Genomic DNA, 18040 nt, shown 5'->3' on the forward strand with positions numbered 1-18040 from the left:
ATAATAGAGCCAAGAATCCTCTGCAGCCCCGCCAGCTAAAGAGGTGCCACTGACGGGAATCTCAGGGCCAGTGGGGCTAAGGCACAGTGGTGGGGTGGTGCTGGTCACAAGTATACAGGTTGCTCCTGGCCTGTGAGCAGGCGATAGGTAGTAGCTGGCATGGTCTTGATGTGGACCTGGGGAATGGAAGAAGCGGGGGTTTGGGGTAGGCCTGGGCTGGTGGGATGGCACCCACAGTCCTACCCACTATTCTCATACCTCAGTATGGGCCTCGGTTAGCAGCTCAATGACACGGGCATGTGGCGTGGCCACCACACTCTGCCCATTGATCTCGATGATTCGGTGTCCCACACGAACGCCCCCACGCTCGGCAATGCCACCACGGAGGAGACTGCAGATCTGACGGGGACAGGAAGGGGCCATGCTGTTCAGGGGGTCATGCTTGGGGCTGCCCACCCCCAGCATGGTGCCCTGGGCTGGGGCCTCACAATGCCGTCCTCAACGCAGAAGCCCAGCTGCTCATGGGCGTGGGGCCGGTGGATGATGGCTGTGGTGACTGGCGGGCAGTGGACGATGCTGAGGGTCACCAATGTCTGCGACTTTACCTCCTGTGCAGGACAGGGGCTGTTGGCCTAGCTGGGCCTCCAGGGGGCTGCTGGACTCTTGGCAAGCTACAGCCTCCTCTGGGCCTCATTTTATCCACCCAGAAAATGGAGATTTGGAGTCAAGGCTCTAGATTCTAGAAGATCCCTCAAGAAGCAGTTAAGAAGAATACCAACGGGAGTCGGACAGCCTCTAGGTCAGTGCTATGTGACTTCTCACCTCTGACTCCCTGGGACTTCAGTCTCCTCATGGTCAAAAGCAAGTTTCTAGCAATGTCTACCAGGCAGGGTTACAAATACTCAGTAACATGCTGTGTGGACTGTGTCAGACCTACTTTTCCGACCTGGCCAAGTCCCTCCTCATCCCTGGGCCTCTCACTTTCCCTATCTTGGAAACAAGGGTCAAGATTCAGGAACTCACCTGCTGCCTTGCAGCAGGCAGGAAGTTACTGGCACTGCCACTAGCCATCTGCATTCTAATCCTGCTCCTGCACCAGCGAGGTCACCATGCATGGGTGACTTCCCCTCTCCCAGCCTCAGTTTCTCTAAACATATAGGAGCTGGTAAGATTCTATCATGTCCCTTCTGGACTGGACCCCAGAGACCTGTCCGGAGAAGGTATCTCTGTGGCCTTGGGCACCCCTTCCCAGCTACATGGCCCCTGCCACCTGAGGACTCACGCGGACAGCAGCCTGGACGGTGGCCAGAGGCAGCCCCACTAGACTGGTCCCGTTGATGGCAGTAAGACGGTCCCCAATGCTGAGGGCTCCTGAGCGTTCAGCGGGCCCTCCATGCAGCAGGTTGGCAATGACAGCCGTGGGCAGCAAGGAGCCCCAGCCTGACTCCACCAGGGCCACGCCCAAGCCCTCGCCCTGGCGCTTCTCGATGACCACCTGGGACAGGACATGGGGGGGGCATGAGGGCTGATCGGTGTGGGGATGGGGGGTGGCCACCCGCTTGCTCACCTCTCTGCAGTTCTCACTGTTGGAGAAGTGGTCAAGGTCCCCGTTGTGGAGGTAGCCGGAGCCCGTGGCCCCTTGGCTTGGCTGGGTGCCCACCTGGCTGGGGTCAATGCCGCTTTCCCGCAGGAACTGGCTATAGGCCACAGCGAAGGCCTGTCCAATGGCCTGAGCAATGAGCTGGGCCTGTGGAGGATGGGTACCATTTCCCTGGGGGTGTCCCACCTTCCTTCTTCTGGTCCCCCAATTCCTCTGACATCTGCAGAGCACAGCCCTCCCATCCCACGTGGGACAAGAGTCCCAGGAGACAAACTGTATATTTGGGGGAAATTGCAGCTGTCTTGGGAACCTGGGGGTGGAGGTGAGACAGGGTTGGGGCAGGGAAGGGTCTGGGGATTTGGCACCAGTGTCACAGTCTTACGGAGAAAACTGGAATATGTGGGACCTATTGGAGGGACGAAGACAGCTGCCAGCACTGAGGACCAGTGGGAGGACAGTGGGGTGATAAAGTTGCACAGTAGGCTTTAGAGGAGGCTAGGGACTGGTCCATGTCCCCGTGTCGTGCAGGACACCCAGAGCCCAGCTGCTCACATCATCTGAGTGGAAAACGTGGCAAATCATCTTATAGAGCCGTTGGCCATGGGCCTGGGGTGCTGGCCGCCGGGCCACCCGCCGCCGGGCCATGATCACCAGGACACTGCCAATGTCAGCAATGTAGGAGATGGTCTGCAGGGCATGGTCCATCATAGCCTCCTGGAGGTGGGGGAGATCAGGCCTGGGCAGGCTGTGGAGGCCTCCGTGGAGCCCCCCACACCCCAGAGACCAGGCCTGGGCCTCGTACCTGGGAGTCGGCCATCAGAACCTTGATCCTCTTGGTGGAGATAAAGAGGTCTACCTCTGTCATAGGCTGGGTCTCCCCATCGGGGGCCTGTAGGGGTGGGGTGGGAGGTGAAGGAACCCAAAGACCCAGCCTCTTCTCCATCAGGCTCCCGGGCCTGTACACCTAGTCTGAGCCTGCCTGCCCGCCAGACCCTGGTTTCACCTTGACGCGGTCCATGGCCTCCTGGGCCTGTGCCATTCGAGTGCTGGGGGGTGGGTTCCGCTCAGACACCAGCTGGGTGGAGCCCAGATATTTGGCCCCGAATATGACACCATCACGGAGATCTTCGTGGTCACAGGGACCTGATACTGAGGGCAACATCAAAGGCAGGTCAGTCCCTGAAGAGCCCTCACCAGGCTTGTCCACCCCATGGATTTAGTCCAGGATCTTGCCTGCCTGAATTGACTCAAAGAACAGAGATCTACCCTCTCATGACTTGGTACTTTTGACTCACAGGGGTCTTTCCACTTTCCCAGGACTATCCCACCAGTGGGAGACAGCCAGCTTGGCCTCCAAAAACCTAGACCTGTCTGGTCTGGCACTCCAGAACCAGCTCTGTCCCTGACTCAAGGATTCCCAGGCAGAGGACCCCATTCTAGGGGTTTTTGCGTGTCCAGAAGCACAGCTAGGTCCAAACAGCACTAGTGCTAACAGATACCTCCACACTGAATTTCTAGAATTCTATGATTAGGTTACAACCAGATGGTCCCACTCCCGTTTGTAAAGCATCTAACACAATAGAATTGTAGTCAATTCCACTCAATGGTTCTGTACTTCCCCCGAATCAACCTAGAAACAATTCACTCTTCCTATGGTTCTAGAATTCTCCCCTATCCGCCCAGGACTGTAGACAACTCTACCCCATGGTCAGAAAACTGCCCACTTAGGGAGAGACAACTGTCTATGTGTCTAAAACTTTTGTACTGTCTACAACCCGAGACGGCTCTGACTCATGTCTCTAGAACTCCCTGACAAGTTTCAAACCACAGAATTCTGCCAGGGGTTCAAGAAACCTGTATCACTCTAGAATCACCCTTTCCGCCTGACCTGTGGTGGCGCAGTGGATAAAGCGTCGACCTGGAAATGCTGAGGTCGCCGGTTCGAAACCCTGGGCTTGCCTGGTCAAGGCACTTATGGGAGTTGATGCTTCCAGCTCCTCCCCCCTTCTCTCTCTCTGTCTCTCTCTCCTCTCTCTCCTTCTCTGTCTCTCTCCTCTCTAAAAATGAATAAAATAAAAAAAAATAGAATCACCCTTTCCTACTGCATGATTCCACAATTTCTTAATCATGATAGCATCATGTAGATCTTCCTATGGTTCTAGAATCCCTTCAATAATTCAGGACCACAGACGCACTCAGTGATTCTGAGACTTGAACATACATAAACAAACAACTTTGGCCATGGTTCTAGAATTCCCCCAGGCCAGCCCAGACCCACAGAAAGCTTTGCCATCATGGCTCCAGAACTCCTTGAGCAAGATAAAACAAGACAGCTCTGCCAGCACTTCTAAAATGTTCTAACCAAGAGCTGTTGCTTTTTGGTTTAGAACCATAGCTATAGGCCCCATCGAAGTAAACCACACTCCTGTCTGTGAACTTAAACCACAGGTATTTTTGCCCATTGTCCTTCATGATCTATGCATTCTACTCTGCTCTGGGGCTCCAGAGCTGTACCGTCCAATGTGGCAGCCACTGGGTACATGTGAGCACTATGCACTTGAAATATGGTTGGTCTGAATTGAGATGCACACTGGACTTTGAAGCTCTAATATTAAAAAAAATAAAGTAATTGTAATATGCTAATTATATGTTGAAATATTACTTTAAGGCCCTGGCTGGTTGGCTCAGTGGACAGAGCATCCATCTGGCATGCAGATGTCCTGGGTTTGATCCCTGGTCAGGGCACACATGAGAAGCCACCATCTGCTTCTCTTCCCCTCCCTCTCCCCTTTCTTTTCTTTTTTTTTTTTTAGAGAGGAGAGAGAGAGGGAGAGAGAGAAACAGAGAAAGAGTAGGGGGAGGAGCTGGAAGCATCAACTTCCATGTGTGCCTTGACCAGGCAAGCCCAGGGTTTCGAACCGGCGACCTCAGCATTTCCAGGTCGACGCTTTATCCACTGCGCCACCACAGGTCAGGCCTCCCTCTCCCCTTTCTTTCTCTCTTCTCCTCTTGCAGACAATGACTTGACTGGTTGGAGCATCAGCTCCAGACACTGAGGATAACTCAAGAGTCGCCTTCAGGTGATGATAGCTCAGGTGATTCGAGCATCGACCTCAAATAGGGTTTTCCAGGTGGATTCCAGTCAGGGTGCAGGTAGGAGTCTGTCTCTATTTCCTGTCCTCTCATTTAAAAAAAAAAAAAAAAAAGGCCCTGGCCGGTTGGCTCAGTGGTAGAGCGTCAGCCTGGCGTGCAGGAGTCCCAGGTTTGATTCCCAGCCAGGGCACACAGGAGAAGCGCCCATCTGCTTCTCCATCCCTCCCCCTCTCCTTCCTCTCTGTGTCTCTCTTCCTCTCCCGCAGCCAAGGCTCCATTGGAGCAAAGTGGGCCGGGGCGCTGAGGATGGCTCCATGGCCTCTGCCTCAAGCACTAGAATGGCTCTGGTTGCAACAGAGCAACGCCCAAAATGGGCAGAGCACTGCCCTGGTGGGCATGCCGGGTGGATCCCAGTCAGGCGCATGCGGGAGTCTGACTGCCTCCACGTTTCCAACTTCAGAAAAAAAACAAAAAAAAAACCCCAAAACAAACAAACAACAAAAAAATATATATATTACTTTAAATATACTGGGTTAATTAAAACGTATTAATACTATCTATTTACTTTTTTAAAAGTTTTTATCTATTGATTTTACAGAGGGTGGTGGGACAAGAAGCATCAACTCACAGTTGCTCCACTTAGTTGTTCATTGATTACTTGTCATATGTGCCTTGACCAGGCAAGCCCAGGGTTTCAAACTGACGACCTCAGCGTTCCAGGTCAATGCTCTATCCACTGTGCCACCACTGGCCAGGTAATGTTTATTTTTTAAATGTGGATAACTAGAGCCCTGCCCGGATAGCTCAGTTAGTTGGAGCTTCATGTGGAAACGGAGAGGTTGCCGGTTCGATCCTGGTCAGGGCACATACGGGGGCAGATTGATGTTCCTGTCTCTTTCACAAAATAAACAAATAAAATAAATAAATGTGAATAACTAGAAAACTTCAAGTCCCATATGGCTCACATTTTATTTATATTGTATGGCAGCACTCCGGAACTTAACTGATGACTCCTTTAGAATTGGACAGCTCTGCTCAGTTCCAGAATACCTCCTACTGATTGATTCTAAAACCTCTAAGTAGATCCAAACAGTTCTGTTGATCATTCCAGAACACTCTCATCAGCCCAGGTTCCTTTCATCTAGAACCACAGGCAAAATGCCAAGTTCTACAACTCCCTAGGTGAGTCACTGCTTCACCTATGACTCTAGAACCTTCTCGGAATTACAGGTTCAAACCACCTCCGCTTTTCACAACCATAGAGCCTCAAGTAGTTCTGGAGAAAATTCTAAAATATTCCAGGCATCTTGAACTGGTTCTTCCCATAACTTTAAAGCAGAGACTGGCAAACTTTCCTGCAAAGGGCCAAACAGTAAATTATTTTTTATTTTGTGGGCCAGGTGGTCTCTGTTGTAACACAAAAGCCACCACAGACAATATGTAAATGAATGAACATGATGGTGCCCCAATAAAGCTTTATTTGTGCATACTGAAACTGGAATTGCACATTTTCACAAATTGCACAATATTTCAAGAAACATTACTCTTCTGACTTTTCCAACCACTTGCAAATACAAAAGCCACTGTAGCTCACGAGATATACAAGAACAGGTGATAGGCTGGAGTTGGTCCACAGATGGTAACTGGCCAACCCTTGCTCTGGAACAAAGTGCTGCAAATACACAAGCCTGCCTTACTGTCCTCTACTCATTCTAGAGTATTCCCAACACTGTCTCTCTCTTCTTTCAGGCCATGAGGAATCGACTTAAAATCATTCTCAGAGCCTCTCTAGAAGCAACTCCTTACTGGCAAACTTTGAGTCAGATTTTGGAAGCCTAATTCAGGTTGTTCTGAAATCCCTAGGTTCCTGGGGCCAGGGTGGAAGGAATACTCACCCTCCTGGAGGGCAGGGTATGAAGCCATGGTCTTGGGGCTCTAGAAGAAAATAGAAAAGGGGCAGGACTGAATGCCCTCAGTTTGGCTTCTGGAAGCACAGAAGGTCTAGGGACTGGGGCAGGCAATACCTGGGCACTGGTAGACCTCTCTTCAGGAGCAATCAGAGGGACTGTCTCCAGCCAGGGTTCTGGGGAACTACTTGAGCTCTTGCTACCACATTGCTCGGCAGAGGCTCCTTCTGCCCATTCCGGTGGGTCAGTATCCCCATCTGGATCCGCAGGGGGCTGCAATAGGTGAGGAGCAGGATCTGGAGGCTCCTTGGGACAAGACTGGGAAGGAGGGCACTCCTCAAGGTGCAAAAGACTCAGCAGATCGTCTCTGCCAGCTTCAGAAGACAAAAGCCCATGGGCATCAGCAACATCCTGCAGAGCCAGGCCGTGACCAGTGGCAATGTGCAGGGGGCAGGGAAGTCCATCTGGGGACAGGCCCACCAGAACACCTGGCAGAGTCTCAAGCTGTTTCACTAAATCCTGAATATTTGGCTCATCAAGTTCCATCTGACTCAAGCTGCATTGGCCTCCAGGCACCGTGTCCCACTGGCAGTCAGGTGTGAGGTCCTGAGAAGGCACATGTGTGTCCCTGGGTTCCTCCAAGTCCATGGCCAAAGGCCCTGGAAGGGTTTAGAGGTTGTCAGGAATTCAAAGCCTGGACTCCAGGTTCAGGCCAGCATCTGAAAGTGATTGAAAGATGGTTTCTTGGGTAACAACTTGGCTCCAGGAGCTAGTTGTGAGCTGTTCATACAGAGCAATAATTTAATCCCACCCTATTCTGCAATGAAGGGTCTATGAAGCTCATTATAAAGATAAGGAAACAGGCACAGAATGAGCAATTGTAAGACAGTGGCATTCGGAATATCAAACTCCAGAGGATTCCCCTGTAACTGTCACCACAGACTTCTCCCTACCGTGAACCCTGTCTACCCCAGCCCTTCCTCTTCCAAATCTTCCTTCCCAAGACGTGGTACCCAAGCTGGAGATACAACCTGACTATACAGACCCAACAGGTGCGGGTTCCCAAAACCCCGGATTCAAGACCCCGCCCCAAGACTTTAGACCCAGAACCTTGGACTTAATACAGAAGATCCAAGATGTCAGAAAGCCGATCCTAATCTCAAAACTTCAAATGCCACGCTCAACATGGACCCCAGACTCAGACCCAGACCTCAGACCCAGTCTGAAGACACAACTCGAGCCTAAAGCTACGAATTAAGACCTCTATTCTTACGCACACCCATGAGTCAAGAGTTCAGACCCGTAAGCTCAGGCGCCGGCCTCAGACCCAGCTCTACCCCGCCGGGACACTCACTTCCCAAACCGAGGTGGCCTCACCACACGCGACCCCCTGAACCTCACATTCCGGGCAGTCAAGTCTTCCCAGCCAGCGTTGCTCACCATTCCCAGTCCGGAGCCGGCAGCTCGAGCCACCGCGCTCCCAGCCTACTGGGCATGCGTGCCCTTGTAAAGCATGCTGGGAAATGTAGTTCTGTCGGCCTCCCTAGCCACGCCGGAGTGCTAGGCGTCGGAACCCAAAGTTCGAGTCCCAAGCCTACATATACCCGGCGTGGAAGCCCGGGCTGACCTCTGGGCCTATTTCCTTAACTCCAAAATGGGGTTAATATTCACTGCCAGTCTTCTACGACTATGATCATTATTCCAAGGGGTGGCAGATGGGATGATGTGGGACAAGAAAAAAATAAAGGAGAATGATAAGTGGTCTCTTAGACTCCAGGACAACTAAGACCGCTCAATTACCGTATAAACTGGTAGTAATAATAGGAGGGATAATATCTTGTAATTGTGAGGATTAAACAACATCAAGCCGGTTAAGAATTTAACAATTGGGCTGGAATATGAGTCGAATAGTGTTAGCTTTCTCATGACTTTTAGGCTTTGAGTAATTGCACATTGAGTAGAAATAGGAATGTACAAGAAATTAAAAATTGAACTGCCTTTTGACCCAGCTATACCACTTTTAGGAATATACCCCAAGAACACCATAGCACTGTGTGAAAAGAAGAAATGCATCCCCATGTTTATGGCAGCATTGTTCACAATAGCGAAGATCTGGAAACAGCCCAAGTGTCCGTCAGTGGACGAGTGGATTAAAAAGCTTTGGTACATATATACTGTGGAATACTACTCAGCCATAAGAAATGATGACATCGGATCATTTACAACAACAAGGATGGACCTTGATAACATTATACTGAGCGAAATAAGTAAATCAGAAAAAATTAAGAACTATATGATTCCATACATAGGTGGAACATAGAAATGAGACTCAGAGACATGGACAAGAGTGTGGGGATTATGGGGTTGGGGGGAGAAGAGGGAGGGGGCTGGGGGAGGGGAGGGGAGGGGTACAAAGAAAACCAGTTAGAAGATGACGGAACACAATTGGGGTTTGGGTGATGGGAATGCAGTATAATCAAATGTCAAAATAACCTAGAGATGTTTTTCTCTGAACATATGTACCCTGATTTATCAATGTCACCCCATTAAAATTAATTTTTAAAAAAGTAATAAGGTGTGATCTTTAAAGTAAGTAAGTCACTGAAGAAGGGCAAGAAGACAATAAAACACCCTTTAACGCCATATACAGCAATTGGTATATCAATAAAAGTTTAAGTAAGTCGCAATAAATATATGCCTAAGGCTGGAACACTACATTTCCCAGGAGTCTCTAGGAGCCCCTATCTGTCAAGCACCCTTCAGCCGCTGACGTCACTGAAAACGTGTACGTGCAGGCAGCCGGCGTACGCCATGGCGGCCAGACGTTTATTCGGGGTTACCCGGACCTGGTCCGATTGGCGAACTCGGAAGCCCCCAGATCCTGCCTTTCCTGGAAGACTTTTAGTACGGGATTATGCCAAGAAACCGGGTGAGCTGGGTTAAGGTGGCCAAGATGGGAACAGATGATATCGGATAGTTTGTAGTGCGCAGGCGCTTGTTGGAGAGGTGGGTCTTAGAATTAAGGCGCAAGCGTAAAGAGACATACGGCTAAGTTTTACGCGCAGGTGCAATTTGAGGGATTTGGAGCAAGATTGAATTCAGTACGCAGGCGCGAGGCTGAATCTGAGCGGCCGGCCCTGAGTGTGGGTTATGTAGAGCAAACGCGCTTCACTGCGCACTACTGTGTGTTTATTTGTTAGTGGGATGGGGGGAGGTCAGGAAACTTGCGTCCCAATTAGGTTTCTTCCTGTAGATCACTGTATGATCTTTGACAAGTGGTCACCAGAAATTCGAGGATGCAGTGGGGCTTGTCTAAGTATTAACCACTTAAGAAAACCAAAACAAGATTGTTTGAATTTTAGCTGGATACAGCCTTGCCTGATCTTTGTTGAAAAGAGGGAATTGGAAAATAAGTGTTAGGTCTTAAAGAGACATAACTTCACTTTCTCCATGAAAGTAGAAAGTTAAGTGCAGTAGACAGGGTCCAGCCAGAGCCCGGGACCAATCAGAGCCCGGGGCCACCCTGAGAGACGGTGCAGGAGAGAAAGGCTGGTTTCTCAAGGGCCGAGCTGGGCTGAACCAGACTGAACCGGGCTGAACCAACTCTGTCCCCCCCACGATCCCCAGTCATTAAAGGGGGCAAAGGCGGCAAAAGCGGTGTGGTCAGTGATGCCCTGAAAGACCCAGACGTGTGCACAGATCCGGTTCGGCTCACCACACATGCCATGGGCGTCAACATCTACAAGGAGGGCCAGGATGTAGTCCTGAAGCCTGATTCGGAGTACCCCGAGTGGTGAGTGAGCCAGGCTGGAGAATGGGAAAAACTAGTGAGGGGTGAGGAAGAGCCTGGCTGATCAAATATGAGGTTTCTGGGAGGACTTCTTTGGGGAGGTGGTGCATGAGTGAAGCCCTGAGTGGGTGGAAGGAGCTTTAACAGCAGAGAAAGCAGCCAGTTCAAAGGCCCTGGGGCAGGACAGTATCCTTTTTTTTTTTTTAGGGAATGAGGGAGAGAGTAGGGATGGATAGGGCAGGAAGGTCACAGAGCCCAGTTCTGGCAGGGCCTGGGGGCTGCAAGGGTTTGGATTTTGCTTTTGGTCCTGAGGGCATTTGCAGGATCTGGAAGACATTGACCTGTGCTGATTCTTAAAGCTAGGAAGGTGCAGAAAGGTTGACTTGGAGGGGAGTCATTATAGGTGCCCAGCACAGTGGCCAGAAGGCAGAAGACATGGCATGCGCCCACTTCAGACATCAGAACTATTGAGATGGGGTTGCTCCTTGTCCCACAGCCAGAAACCTGGCTCAGGGAAGGTGAGGGACCACCCTGAGATCATACAGCCCCATGGACCCAGTCCTGCCAGTGCTTCTGCCTGAGGTGCCTGGGAGTTGTGGTATGTGATTCCTGCCCATACCCCGTTAGGCTGTTCCAGATGAATGTGGGCCCCCCTAAGAAGCTGGAGGAGCTGGACCCTGAGACCAGGGAGTACTGGCGGCTGCTGAGAAAACACAACATCTGGCGCCACAATCGGCTGAACAAGAACCAAAAATTTTAGTTGGGGAGAGACTAAAGTGCCCTGACCCACCAAGGACATTGCCAGGCTCCAGAGGAGACCACACTGCCCCCATCCTGCCCCATGGAAGACTCGATTTTCCTGAAGAAAACAGACTTTTTCTTACCTGTATTCCACGTGGCCTCCACAGTGAGGCTGGATCAAGGTCCTGGGGACCAATAAAGAGCTCTTGGGGTTGTCATTGGCAGGTTCTGGCTATTACTAGGTGTTGTCTGATGTTGGGCCAGGGGGAAGTGGGGCAGGTGGCAAGGGGTGGGTCCCTCCTCTGTCCTCCTGAGACAGTGGTTTTTGGTGATTGACTGGACTTCTGTAGGTCCAGCTTCACCTACAGACCTCACTGGGCTTCACGCCCTGATGTCTGGAATTCCTAACACTGTCCAAGAGGCCTTAGCCCCTCAAATGGGAGGTTATAGCAAAACTTCTCTTGGTCACAAGGAACTCAAACCTGACTCAAGCTGTGTGAAGCAGAACAGAATTTGATAGCTTCAGGAACTGAAATGTCCAGAGGTACGGCTCGCTGAAGCCAGACCCTCAGGCTTCAGTATTTTGCTGTATGGCTCTATCCATCTCTGGGTCCTTTTGACTGCCAGTAGGTAGTTCTTTAGGGCAGGGGTGGCTCCAAGGGCTCCTGGACAGCTTCCTACCCAGTTCCGCAAGCCTAGCCAGATGGGAAGGACTTCCCTTCTTGCCAAGGTCACAGGTTATCTTCGTTGGCCACTCACTTGAGCTTAGGGACATGGGCCTACCAACCATTCTGTCCACCCCCACTGGTGTCCAGATCTCACCAGTAATGCATCCTGGAGTGTACGTGGAGCACCAGGAACATGACCTCAGCCCTGGTGAGAACCTCAGCTTTGGAGTGTTCCTAACTCCTGCCCTTCCTTGGCTGTGAGGGAGAGGTCTTGAAGACAGGGTCCTAGGGGAGAGGCCAGTGCCCACTAGATTAGAGAAGGCTGGGGGCGGGGACCCACCAAGCAGTCCTTCCCTCCTGCTATGGCCCCAACCTCTACAGTTGGCACCTGCAAGGCTGGAGATTGAGGGTGGAGTACCACCCTTCAGGCCCCTGGTTCCACATGCTGGCTGGGTGGGGGGCAGGGTGTCCCCACAGCTAATTCTGCCTAGTCCCTGGGAAATGAGAACCTTTATCAGTTTAGGAGGGTTCTGTTGAGGGGATTATTGAAAACCTGCCTTCCCAGGTAGCCTGCCCTGAGTAGTGGGCACATACCAACCCTCCCATGACTCTCAGGGTAAAACTCAAAGTTGTAACTACCATAGTTTCTGCCTGACCTGCCCCTGTTGCCTCCCTGCCCTTTACTGCTTCTCCCTGTCACTCACTTTGCTCCATGTGGCACATGGATTCTTTTCTGTTCCTCCATCTTTCCTGGCGGGGTCCTGCCCCAGGGCCTTTGTACCTGCTACACCTGTTGCCTGGATAGCTCTTCCCCAGGTGTCCCCATGGCTCCTTCCTTCACCTCAGAGCAGGTCTCTGCTCTGAGGTCACCTCCATGAGGCCTCCCTAACCACCATATTAAACTGTATCACCTACCACACACTCCTGATCGCCCTTCCAAGTGTTACTCTCCCTAGTATTTATCACCAGCTGGCATTTTATGGTTTTATTTTTTAATTGTGCATCTTGTCTCTTCCATTGAAGTGACAGCTCCATTAGGGCAGGGGTGTTTTGTTTACTGTTGTGTCCTATCACTGGATGAATGAATTGGATTGAACAGAACAAATGATAGCCTTGCCACCAGGACCCCATCCCACCCTCACTGGGCTGGGAGATGTGACAGTGTCTGTGATCAGTGGGGACATAGGCCACACTTTGATACATGAAGGGAGCAGGGACGGACAATATTTGCCTTGTATCGGTGTGACCTGGGTCAAACCACTTCCAAAGCCAGCAGGGACACAGCAGTGCCTGGGGCAATGGAGTCAGGCAATGAGTGAAAAATAGATCCACCCACTACTGGTTTTGTGGCCTCAGCAAACTGGCTTCTCATTTCTGGGCCTCAGTTACCTCCCTGTAAAACGGGGAGCCTCCCTGTAAAATGGAGCCTCACCTGATGGACTCTGGTCAGGAGCACACCATGAAAGGAAGCAGCTGGACAGGCGCTGCTCATCTGTTATTTCTCAGAGAGGGCGGCCCTGGGAGCTGGGTGGCTGCTGGTGGAAGATTAGTGGCAATTTAGACTGACTCACAGAATTTAGGTCCTGCTGGCTCCCAATTACAGCCTTACAGTCCCAGAGCCTCTGAATCTACCTACCCACCCACCCTCATTTGACAAATGGGGACAGTGAGGCCTGAGGAGGGGCAGAGACTCCCTGAGGCCATCCAGGGCCCTACCCCCTTGGCCTGGGAATTCTATGGCCACCTCCTTCCAAGACAGGATCCCAGTCTCCCTGCAAGGCAGAGTGAGGCAGAGTGGGGACCCCGCATGGGTGGCCAGACAGGGAGGGTGGATGGAGATGGGCAGTCTCTTTCTTCATTGATAGCTTGTCCTGCTGGTTGGGTCGGTCTGTGTTATTGGCCTAGATCTGCAATTCCAGGCCCTAGGGACAGGCTGAAAAGGGAGGGCTAGGTGGACACCAGGCTCAAGCAGGTGGCCAGGCCCTGTCCAGAGCCTGCGTGTGCTCCTTGGCCAGCAGCCGAAAGGATGCCTCCTCCAGGGTGAAGCCTTCCATGAAGGCAGAACCAAAGGCATGAGGCCCAAAGGATGCCTGTAACCCTGGGGCTGGGCCCAGGAGGTGAGTGAGGCCTGGCCTGGTCGGTGGCCCGGGGCTCAGCCAGGGCTCCAGGGGCAGTGGCATAGCTGGAGGGCGGGCAAATGGCAGTGCTGGGGCCTCAGGGAGCCTTGGGGCTGCCACAGCCCCCGAGCCGGACTCTAGACGTTCCTGGCGCCGCCACTTGGCCCGACGGTTCTGGAACCACACCTGGAAGTGGCGAGAGGGTGTTCCCAGCCCAGGGCCAGTGGGGGTGGAGGCAGCCAGTTCTTCCCCACTCCACTGCCTCCCTTCCTGGCCTGCGGGCCTCACAGGGTTCTACCTGCTGTCTGACCTGACTCCCACCTGCTGCAGCGCCAACATGTTTTGCTATTCTGCTTTAAGACTGTCTTGAGAGAAGAACCCCTGCTTCATGGCCCCCATTACATTAGCTTCTAAGTCTTTTCTGACTTGAATTTCTCCTAACCATTCTCTTTGACCAGGTCCCTCAGGCTCCCGGGCCTCCTCCCTGGTCTCTACTGGCTTTTAATCATGAAGGCCAGCTGCTCAGCTCAGCTTCCGAGGCCCTTGATGAGCTTTCTCAGCTTCATTTTCTGCCTTTCCTTCCATCCATCTCTCACCCAGCTCAATGGAAACCCCTCTAACTTAACCCCTGCATATCCTTGTGCATGCTGTTTGGATACCCAGAAAAATGCCCTTTCTCCTCTCTAGTTGGCAAACTCCTACTCAGATGTCACAGCCCTAATCCCACATCCCCTCCTCTAGGCAGCCTTCCCAGTTTCTCTTCTACCTATGCACTGGGAGAGTCCCTATCTCGCTCTGGCTCCCTCCTGGGGTCATTGAGGGGTGCCCTCACCTGCACACGCACCTCCGGCAGGTGCACCTTGGCTGCCAGCTCCTCACGGCTGTAAATATCTGGGTAGTGAGAGGCCTCGAATGCCCGCTCCAGTTGGTGCAGCTGGTATGTGGTGAAGGTGGTGCGGTTTCTCCGGTGCTTCTTCTTAGGGGACTCCTCGCAGGGTGCTGGCCCCCCACCCTCAGCCACAGACCCCTCGCTGGGGCTCAGGAACATGGCTCCTCCTCACCTGCACCTGGGGTTGCAACAGGAGGGACTGCCAGCTGGGCAGGGCAGGGGAGCCCCCAGCACCTGTTGGGTCTGGGGTAAGATGCGAAGGGGCTTTTTTCAGGTCCGCATTCATTCTGCCTCCCCCAGTCTCTATCTGCGGATCTCAGGCTGTCTCATATTCTACCTCTCTGCCTCCACTTCCCTCTCTGATTCTTTTTCTGTGTTTCTGTCCCCCAACCTCTATTTTCTCTTTCTGTCTGGAGCTCTTCCTGACTGCCTCTCTCCTCCTACATTTCTGTCTTTCTGTTTGTCTTCCTCTGTATCTAGGAACCCCAGGATAGCAGGCTGGGACACTGCTCCGGTGCAATGCTTCCTTAGCCCCAAGTCCTCTGCCCTAGTGGGCTCTCTGTACCCTCCAACTCCCCCCTTGCCCACCTGCCCAGTACTCACCACCCCTAACAGCCCCTCGTCAGCCTAGGTATCCACAGGGCTCCCACCCCAGCAGGCCCAGTGGCCTCTCCCAGCCAGCCCCAAGGGGGTGGGGTTGGGTGGGGGGAGGATTAGTACAAGGTGATTAATTGAGGTGGCCCCTCCTATCTGGCTGCCCTGAGCTGTTGAGAGGACCAGGCAGGGGAGGGTTGGGGTGGGGGGAGTTTGAGGGGGCACTGTTGAGCTGATCCTCCTCCCCTTGGAGTAGGACACCATCAAGGGCCTCCTATCTCTGTTTTCCTGTCTGTAAAATATAGACACCAGGGCCTACCCCATTGAGCTCTCACTGGGACTCAAGGAGGTGATTAAGGCCATCGCACAGTGATTGGCATACAGTGAGTGCTCAATGAATGTCTGCTCTTGCTATTTTTTATTTTATTTTATTCATTTTAGAGAGGAGAGACAGAGAGGAGAGAGAGACAGAGAGAGAGAAGGGGGGAGGAGCTGGAAGCATCAACTCCCATATGTGCCTTGACCAGGCAAGCCCAGGGTTTCGAACTGGTGACCTCAGCATTTCCAGGTCGATGCTTTATCCACTACACCACCACAGGTCAGGCAGCTCTTGCTATTTTTATCAGTGAGGACAGAAAAGGCACTCTACGACTCATGGATATCAACGGAACTGGAGAAGCAGAGGTCTCTAGAAGTAAAGGCCATTTTAGTTGGCTCCTCTGGACACTGAACAGGGTATGGCATAGGGTGCATATTAGCTGAGTTTTGAAGTATCAATAAGCACTTATTGAGCACTTACTGTGTACCAGTGAACAAAACAGATACAAATCTTGGAGCTGACATCCTAGTTGGGGAATCAGCAACCATTTAAATAAAATGTAGTGTCAGGTGTCAGAGGTTGAGCGAGAAAACAATCAGGGAAGGGAAGGGGCATGCAAGGTGGGGCTACTCTTTTAAGGAAAGTGATCAGAATAGGGGATGGAGGGCAAGGCTGCAAATTCTGAAAGGACTAGGTGTGAAGGGGAGGGCATTAGGGAACCATGGGTAGTTGTGGAGCAGGGAAAGGACGCAATCAGGTGGCATTTTGGACAAGTACCTATTGCGGGCAAGATGGAAGGCCAGGAGGCTAGAGGCAAGAGCAAGAGCAGTGGGGATGGCAGAGTGGGAAGAGGGGGCAGGAAAGATATTGGGAGGGGGGGACAAAGTTTGGGGAGGGAGGAGCAGAGGGCGATACCCAGTTCCCTGTGTTGGGGACAGATGGATGATGGAATTGTCAGAGACAGTGGCCTAAGAGCAGAGTCCAGGGAAAGACCCTGAGTCTAGTTTGCCAACCCACCCAACCCAGAAAGCCTGGAGGCTAGGGATGAGGGGCCAAGGTGAGGCCTGAAAACCAGTTGCTGGGTTTAATGGAGGTAGGTTGTCCAGGTGGAGGAAATCCAGGCCCTCAGATGGCCTGGGGAGCAGGTACAAAAAGAGATCCTTCTGGAATGTTGGCTTTGTGGGAAGAGACACACACATGGAGAGACAGTATCAGGCACACTGATACTCCCAGAGGAGTAATTAGGCCCTAGAGGAATCAGGTGCAACTGCAGGGACCAGCGGCCTTAGAGGAGGAGCCAGCTGGGGCTCCCACTGTTCCACGAGGGAGGGCTGAGCAGGAGGGGCAGCTAGTGTTTCCCTGGGCCCTTCCAGGTCTCAGCTACCCCAACTTTAAGACAGGCTCTGGGCTCTGTGGCTAGGGGAGCCAGGCTGTGGGGCAGGCAGGTAATTCCCCTAATTGCTTCATCACTTTAAAACGTTAACAAGCGGCTCAGTTCTCAGGCCCCAATTAGCTAATTGGCCCGGTTGGTTAAGAGGCTGCAGGAGGGATCCGGGTCAGGTGCAGGGGGCTTTCACGATTTAGCAGGAAGTGGCTGAAGGTGCAGACGCTGTGTCAGCTTAGAGGGCCGGATTAGGGGCGGGGTGGGGCAGGCCCCAGGGACAGGCGGCCCCTCCAGCTGGATTAGGAAGGAAGGGAGGGGATGGGGAAGGCGGTGTGTGTGTGTGTGTGTGTGTGTGTGTGTGTGTGCGCGCGCGCGTGCGCGCGCGCGTGCGCGCGCGCGCAGGCCACTCTCTGCCTCCCACTCTTATTTCTTCCCCAGGAAGAATCGCTGAACACCTTCAGGTGCTGGTGAAGAAACTGAGGCCAGAAGGTGGGCTGGCTTCAAGGGGCACCTCAGGAGGTCAATGCGACCTTGGGGCATTTCTCTAGCTCAGGCTTAGATCAGGCGGGGTGGGTGAGCAGAAGTGAGAGGGTGTGCTAAGGCCTGGTATCACCTCCCCAGCTTGGTGGGTCCTGTGTTGGACAGCACCCAGCCTGGTCCAGGACCCCCTCCAGGCATCCTAGAGGCCATCTGGATGGGAACATAAACTGAGATGGGGTGGCAGATAGTCATAGCCATAACTGAGCACCAGCTAGCTGTGAGTGCCCAGCCATTCACTTTCTTCCCCCTCTGGGTCCTTACCCCCCCTCCCTCGTCTCACCAAGATGCCTGATCAGAGACTGGTGGGGCCCACGTAGGAGGACCAACCCCTGTAGTTTGCCTAGGACTGCCCTGGGGCCACACAGCTAGGGGCAAGTCAGGATTAGAACCTGGGGGAG

The 18040-nt window shown here is 52.6% G+C and overlaps 3 protein-coding genes across 12 annotated transcripts; 1 reads left to right on the top strand and 2 right to left on the bottom strand.

Annotated features, from left to right (window-relative positions):
* Nucleotides 1-39: 39 nt before the first annotated feature.
* Nucleotides 40-13283, bottom strand: APBA3 (amyloid beta precursor protein binding family A member 3). 8 transcript variants are annotated; one of them, XM_066343734.1, is made up of 12 exons: nt 7955-8081; nt 7089-7319; nt 6718-6974; nt 6589-6628; nt 2604-2749; nt 2403-2489; nt 2153-2314; nt 1568-1747; nt 1283-1495; nt 489-608; nt 259-399; nt 40-176 (listed from the first exon to the last, which is right to left on the bottom strand). In XM_066343734.1, exons 2-12 carry the CDS (start codon nt 7246-7248, stop codon nt 105-107), a joined length of 1578 nt encoding a protein of 525 aa, XP_066199831.1. In that variant the 5' UTR covers nt 7249-7319; nt 7955-8081; the 3' UTR covers nt 40-104. The 8 variants fall into 8 exon arrangements, with proteins under 8 accessions (XP_066199831.1, XP_066199810.1, XP_066199805.1 ...); XM_066343713.1 differs by lacking the exon at nt 7955-8081 and adding an exon at nt 13232-13283 and having other exon boundaries at nt 6718-7319; XM_066343708.1 differs by having other exon boundaries at nt 6718-7319; nt 8041-8099.
* Nucleotides 9371-11349, top strand: MRPL54 (mitochondrial ribosomal protein L54). The gene is made up of 3 exons (XM_066343795.1): nt 9371-9529; nt 10228-10393; nt 11018-11349. The coding sequence occupies exons 1-3, from the start codon at nt 9412-9414 to the stop codon at nt 11148-11150; spliced, it is 417 nt and encodes a 138-aa protein (XP_066199892.1). The 5' UTR covers nt 9371-9411; the 3' UTR covers nt 11151-11349.
* Nucleotides 12770-15487, bottom strand: RAX2 (retina and anterior neural fold homeobox 2). 3 transcript variants are annotated; one of them, XM_066343776.1, is made up of 3 exons: nt 15409-15487; nt 14749-14983; nt 12770-14102 (listed from the first exon to the last, which is right to left on the bottom strand). In XM_066343776.1, the coding sequence occupies exons 2-3, from the start codon at nt 14962-14964 to the stop codon at nt 13764-13766; spliced, it is 555 nt and encodes a 184-aa protein (XP_066199873.1). In that variant the 5' UTR covers nt 14965-14983; nt 15409-15487; the 3' UTR covers nt 12770-13763. The 3 variants fall into 3 exon arrangements, with proteins under 3 accessions (XP_066199873.1, XP_066199881.1, XP_066199866.1); XM_066343784.1 differs by having other exon boundaries at nt 14761-15048; XM_066343769.1 differs by having other exon boundaries at nt 14749-15048.
* Nucleotides 15488-18040: the final 2553 nt, after the last annotated feature.

The sequence above is a fragment of the Saccopteryx leptura genome, chromosome 1 (assembly GCF_036850995.1).
Source record: "Saccopteryx leptura isolate mSacLep1 chromosome 1, mSacLep1_pri_phased_curated, whole genome shotgun sequence".
NCBI lineage: Eukaryota > Metazoa > Chordata > Mammalia > Chiroptera > Emballonuridae > Saccopteryx > Saccopteryx leptura.